The sequence below is a fragment of the Lottia gigantea genome (genome assembly GCF_000327385.1).
Source record: "Lottia gigantea unplaced genomic scaffold LOTGIsca_112, whole genome shotgun sequence".
Classification (NCBI taxonomy): Eukaryota; Metazoa; Mollusca; class Gastropoda; family Lottiidae; genus Lottia; species Lottia gigantea.
The window spans coordinates 226,444-240,172 of NW_008707048.1; the positions used below are offsets into that span (position 1 = coordinate 226,444).

The 13,729-nt window shown below is 34.5% G+C and overlaps 4 protein-coding genes across 4 annotated transcripts; 1 reads left to right on the forward strand and 3 right to left on the reverse strand.

The window, feature by feature from the left end:
• Nucleotides 1–244: 244 nt before the first annotated feature.
• On the reverse strand, nt 245–3,576 carry LOTGIDRAFT_237606 (hypothetical protein). The gene is made up of 8 exons (XM_009047441.1): nt 3,489–3,576; nt 2,965–3,093; nt 2,380–2,577; nt 1,901–2,158; nt 1,379–1,534; nt 940–1,119; nt 752–799; nt 245–425 (listed from the first exon to the last, which is right to left on the reverse strand). Exons 1-8 carry the CDS (start codon nt 3,534–3,536, stop codon nt 330–332), a joined length of 1,113 nt encoding a protein of 370 aa, XP_009045689.1. The 5' UTR covers nt 3,537–3,576; the 3' UTR covers nt 245–329.
• Nucleotides 3,577–4,964: 1,388 nt separating this feature from the next.
• Nucleotides 4,965–5,711, reverse strand: LOTGIDRAFT_171251 (hypothetical protein; the record flags this gene model as incomplete). The annotated part of the gene is made up of 1 exon (XM_009047442.1): nt 4,965–5,711. One exon carries the CDS (start codon nt 5,709–5,711, stop codon nt 4,965–4,967), a length of 747 nt encoding a protein of 248 aa, XP_009045690.1.
• Nucleotides 5,712–5,890: 179 nt separating this feature from the next.
• Nucleotides 5,891–6,650, reverse strand: LOTGIDRAFT_171252 (hypothetical protein; the record flags this gene model as incomplete). Its single annotated transcript, XM_009047443.1, has 1 exon — nt 5,891–6,650. A coding segment is annotated over one exon (760 nt), but the record flags the coding sequence as incomplete, so codon positions are not given.
• Nucleotides 6,651–9,129: 2,479 nt separating this feature from the next.
• Nucleotides 9,130–12,622, forward strand: LOTGIDRAFT_137203 (hypothetical protein; the record flags this gene model as incomplete). The annotated part of the gene is made up of 8 exons (XM_009047444.1): nt 9,130–9,361; nt 9,849–10,038; nt 10,230–10,362; nt 10,560–10,660; nt 10,834–11,051; nt 11,345–11,465; nt 11,744–11,816; nt 12,443–12,622. Coding segments are annotated over 8 exons (1,248 nt in total), but the record flags the coding sequence as incomplete, so codon positions are not given.
• Nucleotides 12,623–13,729: the final 1,107 nt, after the last annotated feature.

Consider the following 13,729-nt stretch of genomic DNA (forward strand, 5'->3'; position numbering starts at 1 on the left):
TGTATGAGGGACACTGATAGCATCAATTTGCACCAATACAATTTTTCAATCAGACGTCTTTGGTTCCCGCAATCCTTCTTAAACTAAGTGTTTAAAATATAGCAAAATACGCATTATCACATAAGATCCTTCGCGTTTAGTGACGTCATCAAACACTTGGTTTTAGTGGGATTGCAGGAACCACACACGCCTGATTGACTCCACTTGATATCCAAGATCTGAATTTTTAGATACCACACTAGCTAATATTTTAATATAAGTTTAATTTTAACGGGTGATAAGTCAAATATAAATATATACACAATATTGTTTTACAAATAGATATAATATTACTTTGTTATTCCAATTTTCTGTTTGGATGATCTGGGTCCAAAATGGCGTCTGCTTGTTCTCGGCCTATCGCCCAATGTCCATTTCACCTTTTGCTGTAAGAAAAAGCAATTTTAAAGTATTCAAATCGGTATTGAAATTGACAATTTTTGATCCATTAGTTGAGTTGTGACGTCACTAAGTCCAAAACAGTTGTTGTCCGTCATTATTCTGAAACTGGATTCCTTATGTTTGTGATTGTTATATTTTGTAAGTGGCACTGGTTAAATTTTAAATACTTAGAAACAGAAGCACAATGTTAGAAATCGTAGATATGTATGGATCATGAGTATCAAGGGCTTTAAGTCGTTCTGGCTCACACACCTTTGAAAAACCTAACGTATTACCTAATTACATATATTTATATGAGTGGTCTACTCACCTGATAGTCATACTCTTTTGATTTGATCACCTGTCTGTTTCTGTACGACTGAAATTATACGTTATATTCTATTACAAAACATTGACATATTTGGAGATAAATCTGGCTTCATGAAGCATTGTTTTTTGCAGAACGCTAGTTCAGGCGTATATTCAGGAAATGACATTAATTGCTATAGACCTACTTACCCTGACAACCATGGCAACACCAAAACTAAGCTGCATCAGTATAAAAATAACCGAGAGACCAATTAACATTATATAGTCCAATATCTCAGCAGTTTGTGGCCACATACCAAATGCTGGTATCAAGGCGTGCCAAGCACAAACAACAAACAGAAATAATGTACTCATCAAAATATAGATATCCTGAAAATAACAATGGAAGACTTTAGATAGAAAATGAACACCATAACTGAATCTCCCAGAATTCCACATAATAATAATATAAAACGCTTGATTGGTTGAATAAGAATAGTAATTGTGAACACGTTGTATTGGACAAAAGTGTCCAATTACGATCCAGTCAGTTACAGGTTGACAAGATCATCAAAAATGAAATGAATGGAGTTTTACGTCCTACTTTTCTGCAGATCATAAAAATGATATTTAAGAAGATGTGACCTACCAAATGAGTAAGATAAGAAATCATAGGTAATGATCTAGCAGCCACCAGTTTAAAAGTTACGGTTGTTAAGATTAGAGTAAAACCGAGACTCAGACGTGTTTCATGGCTGGTTCTGTCCACAGAAAATGTTCCCAGAGACATAAAGCTGATCAAAAACTGAAATAGAAAATTCACATATAAAACTGGTTCGTAAAATGGTAGTACAATTATAGAGGTTCGTTTCCCGAAAAAATATTGGTATCAGGGGTTACAGAAGGGAACTTTTCAATTTCTCTGGACGGGCAAGATGCGGTGGAACTTGAACTTACCCACTCGTCTGGGACATTGTTGTAAAATGCAAATTTATGAATGGTTTTAGTCCAAAACATCAGCCTCTATTCCAGTCTTTGAAAGCTATTTTTACAGTTGACGACTCAGCTGACAAGTTTCACATTAGCTATCAAAGGCTGGAATAGAAGCAGATGATTCGGACTAGCATGGTTCATGGTTATATGGTTCTGATATGAATGAAAATACATTTACCATGACAACTAAAATATTCCAGATGAAATAACCAGGCTTCCTGAAGGCACAGCAAGTAAAGAACATGCCAGGTCTTTTGTATCTGTTCTCACTGTATTCAATTGGTGTTATTTTAGATCGACATTCAACGAAATCTCTCATTTCCCATTCTTGTATATCACCAAAGTTGAGAGTGTATACACTACTGGCTTCTTCATGTTCTTCAATAAGCTCTACTGATGTAACAGGGTGTTCACTGGTGATTAAGACCGAAAGATGCTGAAAAAATTAATTTTTGTAAACTATAAGCTCAATACATTTGAATTCTCTTGAGGGTCTTAGGTTCAATGAGAAGTTAAACAATCAAAACTTGGATGTAACTAACCTATATATCTTAGTTCCGGACAAGAGTCGAGGTGACCAATCAAATTCAGTGATCAGAATATCGCCTTGATGGATTAAGGGCTCAAATGTCGAACTATGTCAAGATGGCAGCTCACCTGGGTATCAAAAGGAAATTCCTCCAGTTCTAAATTTTCATAAAACGTCCCTGTAGCTCTTCTCATTTCTAATACATAAGCTTCTCCATCAATACCAATCTGTACGTCTCTCCAGACTGTTTCTTTAAGCTCACCCTTATAATTACCTAATTGCAGTCTGGGGTCCCAATATTTATCCCAGTCTATACCAATGATAAACTGTAATAGAAAAATAACCAATATCGTATCTCAAAATCATAAAACTGAATGGTGGAAGAAGGTCGAAGATGTTGGGAGAAAATTGTGGAAGCAAATATGATGTTTATTTCATATTGAGGTTTTTGAGCTTTGGAAACAATTTTAGGTCATCGTGAATTTTTAATGCAAACTGAATAAGTTTGCCCTTAATGTTTTTCTCTCGTTTTACTAATGTTTTATATCCATAGGCGATACAGCCATCCAATGCTAGGTATCGCTAGCGAGGTCCTCGTACCCTTTCCAAACACCTGATGCCACTCCAACATTCGTTATGCGTAATATGATATTTGGTGACATTGACTACTTGCCTAGAATATCTGCTTTCATAATATCTCCAACTGAACCTACCTGTGGTGTACTGTTATCAAGTTTGGTTTCTCGCCATCTTGCCCGGACGAATACTTCTGCTGTAAATTGTTCTTTAAGTGTGTCAATGTTTTCAATTTTCAGAAACACTGTCTGTAGATAGACCTTCGGCTGTAACAAAAGGTGGAAAACTATTTAAAAAGTAACTAAGCCCATATGAATTAACAGGGCGAATAGGATAACCATCTCACCTGCTTGCCTCAATATCCATGATGGCGTATCCCCTTTCTCTGGTTATCAGTGCACCTTCAACTTTCAAAAATATTTCATAATTCCGTAAACTTTGCGACGGTTTCATTCCATATATGGAAGTCATGAAGGTCGTTTTATGTCATCGTTCGTATATGCATTTCAAATTTTATAGTTCCAAAATGAAGAAAGGCACCCCACCACCCTATTACAATGCCATCGGTTTTCCTCGCGAAGTTATATTTGTAACTTGCTTGGGTGTTGTATTGAGAATCCACAATGACAAAGAATATTTTGTTACCAATTATCATACATACCAAATTCTTTTTAATGACAGTTGTAACGGTTTTTTCTTTTTCCGTCATTTTCCAGAGGTATTGTGAAAATCCAAAGTATTTCACAGAGAGCCAACGAAATAGTGAAACATCCAACGCAGTTCTGATATAAAAGCTCGCGTTGTTAATCTGACATGGTTACCAATAGTTAATCCTGTATATACTTCGATTCGACTAGAATTAGATTAATCTTTTGATAATCCGCAGACAACTTAATAATGGCGAGTATAATGATTAATTACCAAATCAAAATTTATTTTCATAATTCTATTATCGATTATATCGTTTTTATATAGTTTTTATACAATTGTATTTATACTGTATACACATGAAAATGGTGCATTACTTATTTATAGAATAAGAATTCAATTTGTACACTTCGCCTACAATTAAATCAAGCGTATTGTCACGTATTGACTTGAGAAGCGACAATCTAAGATTCCGAAACGTATTTGGAATTCTTAACATTGATGTCATAATATCGGTGTCTCAGCTCTATGCATAGAAAATGTAAAACACAGCATGGAGGGTTTATTTAAATGTAGCAGACCCATAATCTGCAATCAAAAAAGGGTCATGGATAGCCATGATCGACCTCTGTGTAAAGCCAATATCGAATCGACTTTACCCACCAAAATATTTAAAATTTACTTCTAAGCATTTTCCTCATACAAATTTAGGATTAGAAAGATAGAAAGATCAGGATGACTGTATTAAACAGAATAAACAAGGGCCATAATTCCTGATATGTTTCCATATAACTGAATTTCAATGAGCAATGTCCATCGAGTTTTAATGTATAACTAGTATACCCTGCCAAATTTCACTACATCACTTTTCACGAGTTTCTGATAACATGCCGTGGTGCTTCCTAATCCCAATTATTACCAAAGTGCCAAGACTGCCAAGAGTAAATGGTTGACCCTTTTACCTCTTTATAAGACACAGAAACCAAGAATAAGACAGATACAAGTCATTGGGGAGGATAAGAAACTAAATATACTGTGTTGGTAAGTGCGTTCAATTTTTCACTTGAGTTAATCTATACCAGAAAAATACATTCTCGAAATAAAGGATAGGCATAATAGGCCTATGTGTTAACTGTGCCTATCTGGTTCAGTTCCAACTATTCATTGATTGGAAAAAAAAACAGCTATAGTATAAGAGGGACAATGTCCACTACAACCGATGTCAGTTTCTATAATAGCTATACATTCTCATTTCACCTTTTAACCTTTCGGAGCCCCATTTACAGAAAGTACTATAGTATCGGTATTTTTTTATTACCGGTACTATATATACAACCACCTCATTACAAATGCCTAAACAGGTTCAGGAACCAGCATCGTCCTCGTGTGCTCGGATCAGGGGAGATTGAGAAACGATAGCAGTGAGCAAACATTGATTTCAAATGAATAATGATAAATAAACAAAGCGTAGTTATTGTGTGTCCAGCATTCATGTTCTTTTCATGGCAATCAAATTGTGCATGATATCAAAACTATTTCCATCTGGTTGTAAACTCACTAGACTACCACCATTTAATTTCACCTGTAGAAATCCAAAATCGTCAAGTCCATTAACTGTCGCCTCTGCAAAGTCCAAACTTTCCACCTTCACTTTATCACCGCTGTGAATCCAGTATTTATAATAAAGATCACAAAAGGCTTCTGCCCCATCAGTTTGAAAGAAATGTATCAGCTGTTCAATATGGGTAACAGTGCGAGCTATAAGTTGTTCCGTGGTACACAGTGGTATGAAGGTACCGTGGTTGTTGTTCCAATTGCTGATAATATCATTAATACAGATAGTTGGATTACTATTGGATACGTTGAATCCACACCCGATTATAGTATGGATAACAGATCCGATCATTGAAGAATTAACAATTACTCCACCTAATTTCATAAGACGATTGAAATAGATGTCGTTCGGCCATTTTAATTTCAATGGTAGGTCCTCACATTGTGGTAAAGTTCGAACACTTTGAACTACAGCAAGCGACACAATATGTTGCAAGAATGATACCTTTTGTCCTAAGGTACTGTTAAGATCGATCCGTACGTGTAAACTAAACATAGCACATCCTAATGGACTCAACCACGAGTTTCCACCTCTTCCTCGACCAGAGGTCTGACGACCAGCTATCGCAATAACACCGATATTTTCTGGTGCTGAAAACATAAAGCCATCTAGAACCGTCATGGTTGTTGGAATCACGTCGGTGTATAAAAGAACCCTACCAAGAGACTTGCTGTGTAAATTATTCCAATAAATATGTGGTTCAAAATATTGGAACGATACACTTTCCGCATGAGACATTACTGGTAGCAGTGTCGCAGTTGGCTCTTCGCGACCATCAAAACACAATTCAACTCCTTTACTTTTTAAACAGTTGTCTTTTAACTTTCTGGAAAAGCTTTCCAAGAATTCCCTTATCTGTTCATCGTCTGAAGCTAACAAGTATGCTGGTGTTAGTTTTGGAGGATCACCCGCACTGCAATCTACTCCGAGAACTCTTAACAGGTCCGTAAGTACGGCCAACTTTGAAGAATTTGATTCTTTCAACGTGGAAAATTGAGATTGATTCAAATTTTCATTTGACAAATCATTGTCTAAAGATGCTTGACATAAGATGGCTTTATTTCCACCAAAGGAAACTTTCCCAATTAATGCGTCATCTTTGGAGGTTCCGAATCCAACAAAGTCCGTTCCTTCTGGTGATACTGTTTCGCTCCTACCATACGTTCTACCAGACGATAAAAGATTCACATCCCTCCATTCTTTATAAGATAACTGAATGATCGGCGTTGGTACCTTGCACTTTTTCACATCTACGAATTTGCGCTCAAATGAAGATTGGAAACTTAAAACATTGGCCTTCTGTTTGAGAAAGGCGTAGAAAACATCGTCGACTTCCGGTGTTGCTTCGGCACGTGAAAGGATCAACAAGGCGGTGTTGTCCTGCCACGGTGTTTTAAACAGGTGCTCGTGTTTTAAATGGTAAACTGTGTAAGTCTCTTGGTTTATACAATGTCTGATAAGATCATTCACTTGAGAAAATCTAGAGACAGAACTATCATCATGGCCAGAATAAATTAAAATATTAGGTGGCTTGATTCCTCTAGCTTTAGATCCGGACATTTTCCTATTGTGATTGACACCGATTGATCTACAACCAATAATTTGTTTTGTACGAAAATTTTGGCACCGAGATAGAAAAACGTTTACTTTGGCTTGTATCATTACATACTTGAAAATATTGCTTCTATAATTTGTATTTAACACTTGTTATCTGCCACTTTATTCAAGAATACACCGAACATAGGTAACACCAACTCAAAGACTCTGTAAAGTAAAGAATTAAGTCCATCACACTGTTCGTTAAATGTCTTTAATCTGAGTCATGCGTGGAAAATTTCACAATGTTTTAGACTTGAATATGGTTGCCATTTGGCCTTGTTGCCTAAAATGAACTCAAAATACTTCTTCAACGAACAGATTGCAGTTTTAATACCCTTGATAATAGTGGTCCACAAATAGAAGAGTTTTTCGGACTAAGGTTATCCTGTTCTTTATGTTACCGAGGCGAAGAGACCTTAACAGAAAAAAAGCAGAAGATCAAAACTTGATAGCTTTAAATGAATCTTTTAAACCGCTATGAAATGCAGAATCCCACATTTAGCCAACAGAAACTTACTACATCCCGTGACAAACTTGCAAAATCAGCATGACATTTAATGAGGTTGGTGGACAGATATTTCCATCCGCAAAGTTTAATTATACTGCACTGCGCATGTCGCTTTACCTAGTCAGTCCATAGTAAACTTGCGCATGGTTCACGATCAGAAGATTGAAATATCAGAGTCAATAAAACTGCCAGATTTATAAGCTTTGTAGTCCGAAACATTGTGATAAATTTTGTGAAAGTGAAAGTAGTAGACACTCTATGAATTATAGACATCCTATGCGATTTGCATCATAATCATGTTAGCAGGTGTTTGTCATTAATAAGAGTCGTTGTAAAGGCACTTAAACAGAATTCAAATTTCGATGAGTCTGAAATCTGGCAACACTGCAATTTCATACCGGATGTTTACATTTTGCAACATCAACAAATCACACGTGAAAATGGTGTGATATTTGTCATTGATTTCACAACAATTAGAAACATTGCTATTTATATAAATACCGTGCTGGCGGTATCAAAGTACAAATGATATGAGAGTGAAATAATCTCGGTGAAGGTGATGATAAAATATTTTTTTACCGATAACCTGATGACTGAAATAGAAGACCCTCTCTTTTGAATGCTTATGCAATAACTGCTCTGTGGTCAAAGTTCACTGAGCAAGTATTGATGATCAACTCAAAAATAATAACATAACTCTTAGGTTATTTTGGGATTTATGAAAGTCCATCCTATGAAAAAATTATTACATGTATTTGGTGTTGGTGATTTGAACTGGTTTTTGTAATAAATTTGATTTTCAATTGAATAGTAGGCCTATGGCAAGGGCACTAATAAGCAAGCTCTTGAACCTTATGAATTAATGTTGGTTAAAATTCATAGGTTGTAAAAGGACAATACTCTATTATTATAAGAGAACAGATGGCATAATGTATCCTAGGACTTCTTTCATTTATGATGAACAATCTGGAATATTTTTACACCTATTTTCTAAAAATGAACACAGTTACAATCTGAAATGTATATCTGGTTGATTGAGCTTTAGGCTTACTAGTTACAATTATCTTTGATTTTTATTTTCAGAGCCTTGTAACAAATATCATGACAGAACAGAAGGAATTGAATCTCTGCCTCATTGAACTGGCAAATTGATCTGAAAGTTTCTATTAACTAAAGCAGCCATGTCAGATTTTGAACAGATTTTGACTGAACTACGACCATTTGGTCCATATCAAGTTCGTGTTTTTGTATTAGTATCATTATTTGAAACTCCCTTGGCATGGGCAATGTTATTGCCAATATTTACTGCTGCCAAACCTGCCTGGAACTGTAATGAATCTCTGAATTCCTCTTCTCTAAATTCCTCAAGTAGTGGGTTGTGTCAAAACGATGGAAATGAATGTAATGGAATCTCATTTTCAGAAGAATTTACTTCAATCGTAAGTGAGGTAAGTAATGTCATTTAACATTCACATGACCTATAACTTTATTTCCAGAAGATGAACACATCAAATGTTCAACATAGTCCAAGAAAGATAACCCTAAATAAAAGTTGTCTTCTTTAAAAAATCAATGTGTCTGCATTTTTAACACGCTGAAAACTTCGACAATTGAAAACCCTCAAACTAGCCTCCATGTTTATCCCTACACATCCCCCTAAATTTTCTAATTGGCAGAAGTCTCCCAAAAGAGAATACACTAAACGGACCACTTACTCATTTGAAACACTGTAAAATGTGTTTCACAGACAGCGGTGCCACTCAAACCTAAGTAGCAGGACAAATACAGCAAACAAATTAAGAAGCTCTAATCAGACATGTTAGTCAAATACATCATTGCTCTTGATTTTGAAATATTTGCAGGACAATCATTATGTAACCATGACAACGGTCAAGTATTTACAAATCTCATGTTAGTTTTTGTCCATTCTAGTGGAATCTTGTGTGTAACAAGAGTATGATACCAGGTTTAATTACCTCTCTACAAATGGCAGGAGTTATGATTGGTGCTATTATTACCGGCCAACTAGCTGATTATTTTGGTCGGAGAAAAGTATTATTTATAGAGTTCTCTCTACTTATTATTTTCTGGTTTGGAAGTGCCTTCTCCAACTCATGGCAACTTTATGCTGCTCTCCGTGTGATAATTGGAGCTTTAGTGGGTGGTAAGTGAAATAAAGAAATTGATTAGCATTTAAGACAATTACGGTTCATTTGAAGAATTAAAAGCATTCAAAACAATTATATAGCCCATTTAATAGCAAGGGACAAATTGTTTGAACTGATATAGACTTTTACTTCAGTGATGAGGGGGCTATATGCCTTTATTGTGTTGAGTATTACTCAAGTTACAACATTATATGAATATTATATATGTGTTATATAATATATTATGTTAATAACTTATATATTTTATATCTTGTATACTATATCATTATGTTAATATATATCCTTTGTTATATTATAATACATCTTTAATATATCTCTATAATACATCTGTAATATACCTCTATAATACATCTTTAATATATCTCTATAATACATCTTTAATATATCTCTATAATACATCTTTAATATATCTCTATAATACATCTTTAATATATCTCTATAATACATCTTTAATATATCTCTATGTATTTAATTTCATTGTAGGTACGTTGGTGGTTAATTTTGTTCTACCATTAGAATTTGTGACACCAGCTTGGAGAACATTTTGTGGTTGTATTGGATTCTGGGCTGTGGGTTTAGCTAGTTTAGCTTTATGGGCATACCTCATGCATGATTGGAGATATCTAACAATGGCTACATCTCTAGCTAGCATACCCCTATTATTTACATGGTGGTATGTTCATTATACTTATTACTGTTTTTGTAAAGAAGAGTTGTTAATTTTGAAATATCTCAGAATTTGTTTTCCTATTTCTAGAAAAGACGATTTGTCTTTTTAACTTTCTAACGCGGATAATTCGGGACACACAAAGATTTGAAGGCGCATCTGTCCTTTAAAATGCAGTATTTGAAATTAATATTTAGGTTTATACCAGAAAGCCCACGTTGGTTGATAAACAGAGGAAGATTAGAAGAAGCTGATCAAGTGTTGAAATCTATGGCAGTCTGTAATAAAAGACCAGTTCCTGATTTTGATAGACTCAAAGAATGCATGATGGTTAGATATTCATGATTTTCTTTAAATTGCAGACAATCAACATATCAGATTTTCATTCTAATAAGTACTACAGGTGATTGAGCTCCATCAGCTAGAAAGGCAAGGAATAGATAATACTACCAAGAGTCTTAATGATTCATAATTCATGTTACTCAAATTGTCATCAAAATCAAAACGGTTCTACCTATCAATTTCAGAATGAAAAAATCAGAAGACAAGAATCAAAAAAATATACTTATTGGCATTTATTTAGTTCCTGGAAGTTAACTAAAGGAACATTGATATTAATGTATAGTTGGTAAGTACTTGAAGTGCTTGTCTCAACAGTTTTACCCTTAAAATGGGACTTAAGTACCATGTTAGGACATCTTCACAATATCAAGTTTTTGCGAACTCAGTCTAATACCTTGACATCATAAGGCATTATTCAATGATATAATCACTATAAAACCAAATTATATATCATTTTAGGTTTGTGTCTAGTTCTGTATACTATGGTTTAAACTTCAATACAAAAAATTTATCTGGAAATCGCTATTTGAATGTCTTTATATCTGGATTAGTTGAAATTCCTGCTTTAATATTAGTGGTAGCTGTCAATAATAAAATAGGTAGAAGGAAAACTGTAGCTATGTTAATGATAATTGCTGGTATATTTTGTTTATCTATTTTGGTAGTAGATTTGTTAGGTAAGTATAAAGTCTCTTATTTAAAGGGCTTGTAAAGAGGTTTTCTAAATTTTTAAGGTGTATTGAGGACACTGATATCATCAATTTACACCATTCCAATTTTCATTTTTTTTATTGTCGATAATACTTTTAGGGGTAGTGTTCATCCTATTATATTTTTTAAAAATTTTAAACTTGGCGCTCAAGGTATGTGAAAGATTTTCAGCTTGGTGTTCATGGAATGATGATGGCTTCTAGGCCTCTTAAAAGGGTTAAAACTATCTTTTTTATTTTATTTCTTCCTATTCTTGTAGAAAAATCTGAAACGATGCCAGTATTGATACTTGTGCTAGCTATGATTGGTAAATCTGGTATTGCTGGAGGCTGGGCAGCTGTTCAGGTATTTTCTGCTGAAACATTCCCTACTGTTGTTAGGTAAGTAGGCTGGCTAAGATATTTATCACATCATATCTACTGATATCTTTTTTGTTATGGGGTAGCATATAGTTCGTTTATTCTGGTTAAACAAATTATAATGCTTGTGCCAGTGCTTCCGAGAGTTGGCAGTTTTTCTCTGAAAATTCTATATTTTCATGTTCTGAATATAAAAATTGAAGTAATTTGACAAAAGACAGGTTATTGTAAAATTTCTTAAGAAATATGGGCCACATTTCATTTCCCCACCATTGAATCTTTTTTCTTTATTATTCCAGAAATTTGGGTGTGGGAGCCTGTTCAACATTTGCTAGAATAGGTGGAATTGTGGCACCTCAATTAGTATTCTTGGTAAGTTTTATTTATCAGGTATCTTGTCTGTCATAGCTACCAGTACATTCATGTACAGAAAAGTGTCTTGTCATAGCTACCAGTACATTCATGTCAAGAAAAGTGTCTTGTCATAGCTACCAGTACATTCATGTCAAAAAAAGTGTCTTGTCATAGCTACCAGTACATTCATGTACAGAAAAGTGTCTTGTCATAGCTACCAGTACATTCATGTCAAGAAAAGTGTCTTGTCATAGCTACCAGTACATTCATATACAGAAAAGTGCCTTTTTCTTGGTACTAGTTACATTCATGTACAGAAAAGTGTCTTGTCCTTGCTACCAGTACATTCATGTACAGAAAAGTGTCTTGGATAGCTACCAGTACATTCATGTACAGAAAAGTGTCTTGTCATAGCTACCAGTACATTCATGTACAGAAAAATGGTTTGCCCCAAAATATGTGTCAGAATGCACCAAATCAATTCTATAATTCAACAAATTTTTTAGGGGAGAACCCTCAGGTTTGTGCCTATGCGCTTCTACAGAGCTGCCATGTTTTGACTGTTCTCCCCCCAACGAGTCATTCTTACCCCTATTTATGCCCCCAGTCTCGGAAACTACTTATCTTGTTGTTTTTTTATGCAGGGTGAAGTATGGAAACCTATACCATTTGCAGTATTTGGAGTTCTAGCCTTTTTATGTGGTTTGTTAATGTTATTTATGATAGAGACCGTGGGTCAGCCATTACCAGATCAAATTAACAAATCACAGTATAAGACTACTAGTCAATTAGAGGAGGATATACCTTTATCTAATGTGTTATAAATCTTCATAATATATCATGATCAAATCAAATTATGATATCAAATAAGCCCTGAATTCATAGCAGCTTAGTGAAACACATCTTCACAATGTCAAGATATTATTTCCATTTAAGACCTTGACTGCAATAGCCACCTTTCTTTTATCACTTTTGTAAATGCAGCAATTTGATTTGATTTGGATTGTACAGTAGCTATTAAATCCACTTGTAGCCCCTGATTACATTTGCAGCTAATTTGTAGTCTTTCTGTCAAGGTCTCTGATTGGCTGTATTCCCTAGCCGAAAATCCAATCCAATTGCTGCATTTAACATCCCTCGTCATACAAGAAAGGTGCTTGACATGAAGATGAGTTAAATAGGAAATATCATTTCATTTTCATCCAGCTATATGAGTAAATTTGTGCCTTGTTATTTAAGAATTGCGTTACACCGTAATATATTCCTTTGTGTTATTGTGTCATAATATTGCATTTCGTAATTGATTGTGAATTGTGTATGTGTGATATTGTATATTAAATCTGTTAAAGCCTCATTCATAATTCTTGGTGAATTGGTGTTCAACAGTTATGTAGGCTGTTAAATATCAATCTTATGTTGAGGTTAATGACAAGAGTACAAGTTTTGAAATCCTGAGAAATAATAAAGCAGGCAGTATTTGTCCTTGCCTTCTCTTTTTAAACTTAGTAATGACAAGTCAGAGGTCCAACCTAAAGGCAATGAGCGAGTAGTTTTGATTAAGTTGTATGTGCATTTCACGAAAGTCATCATATTTTAGAAGGTATGTCAATCTATAATCTGTCCTTCAAGCATTATGTTCGCTATTATACTTCATGAACAACCATTTTTGATGTCTGTGTTCGGAACATTGATTTGCGACATTTTGATGATCAGATACGATAGCATAAAAATATTCAAGCAAAGATGTTTCTGCATATACTTAGGAATTGTACCCGATAGTACCTTTGTCTTCAACACTACTCACAGTAATGTTAATTGGATTATAGTAGTGATCTGCAAGTGCTATATTTTATCTATGTAATATAAGAAAATATAAGATATTCATATAATCAATATTGTATCTTTTTTCATATATCGAAGGCATAATTCAC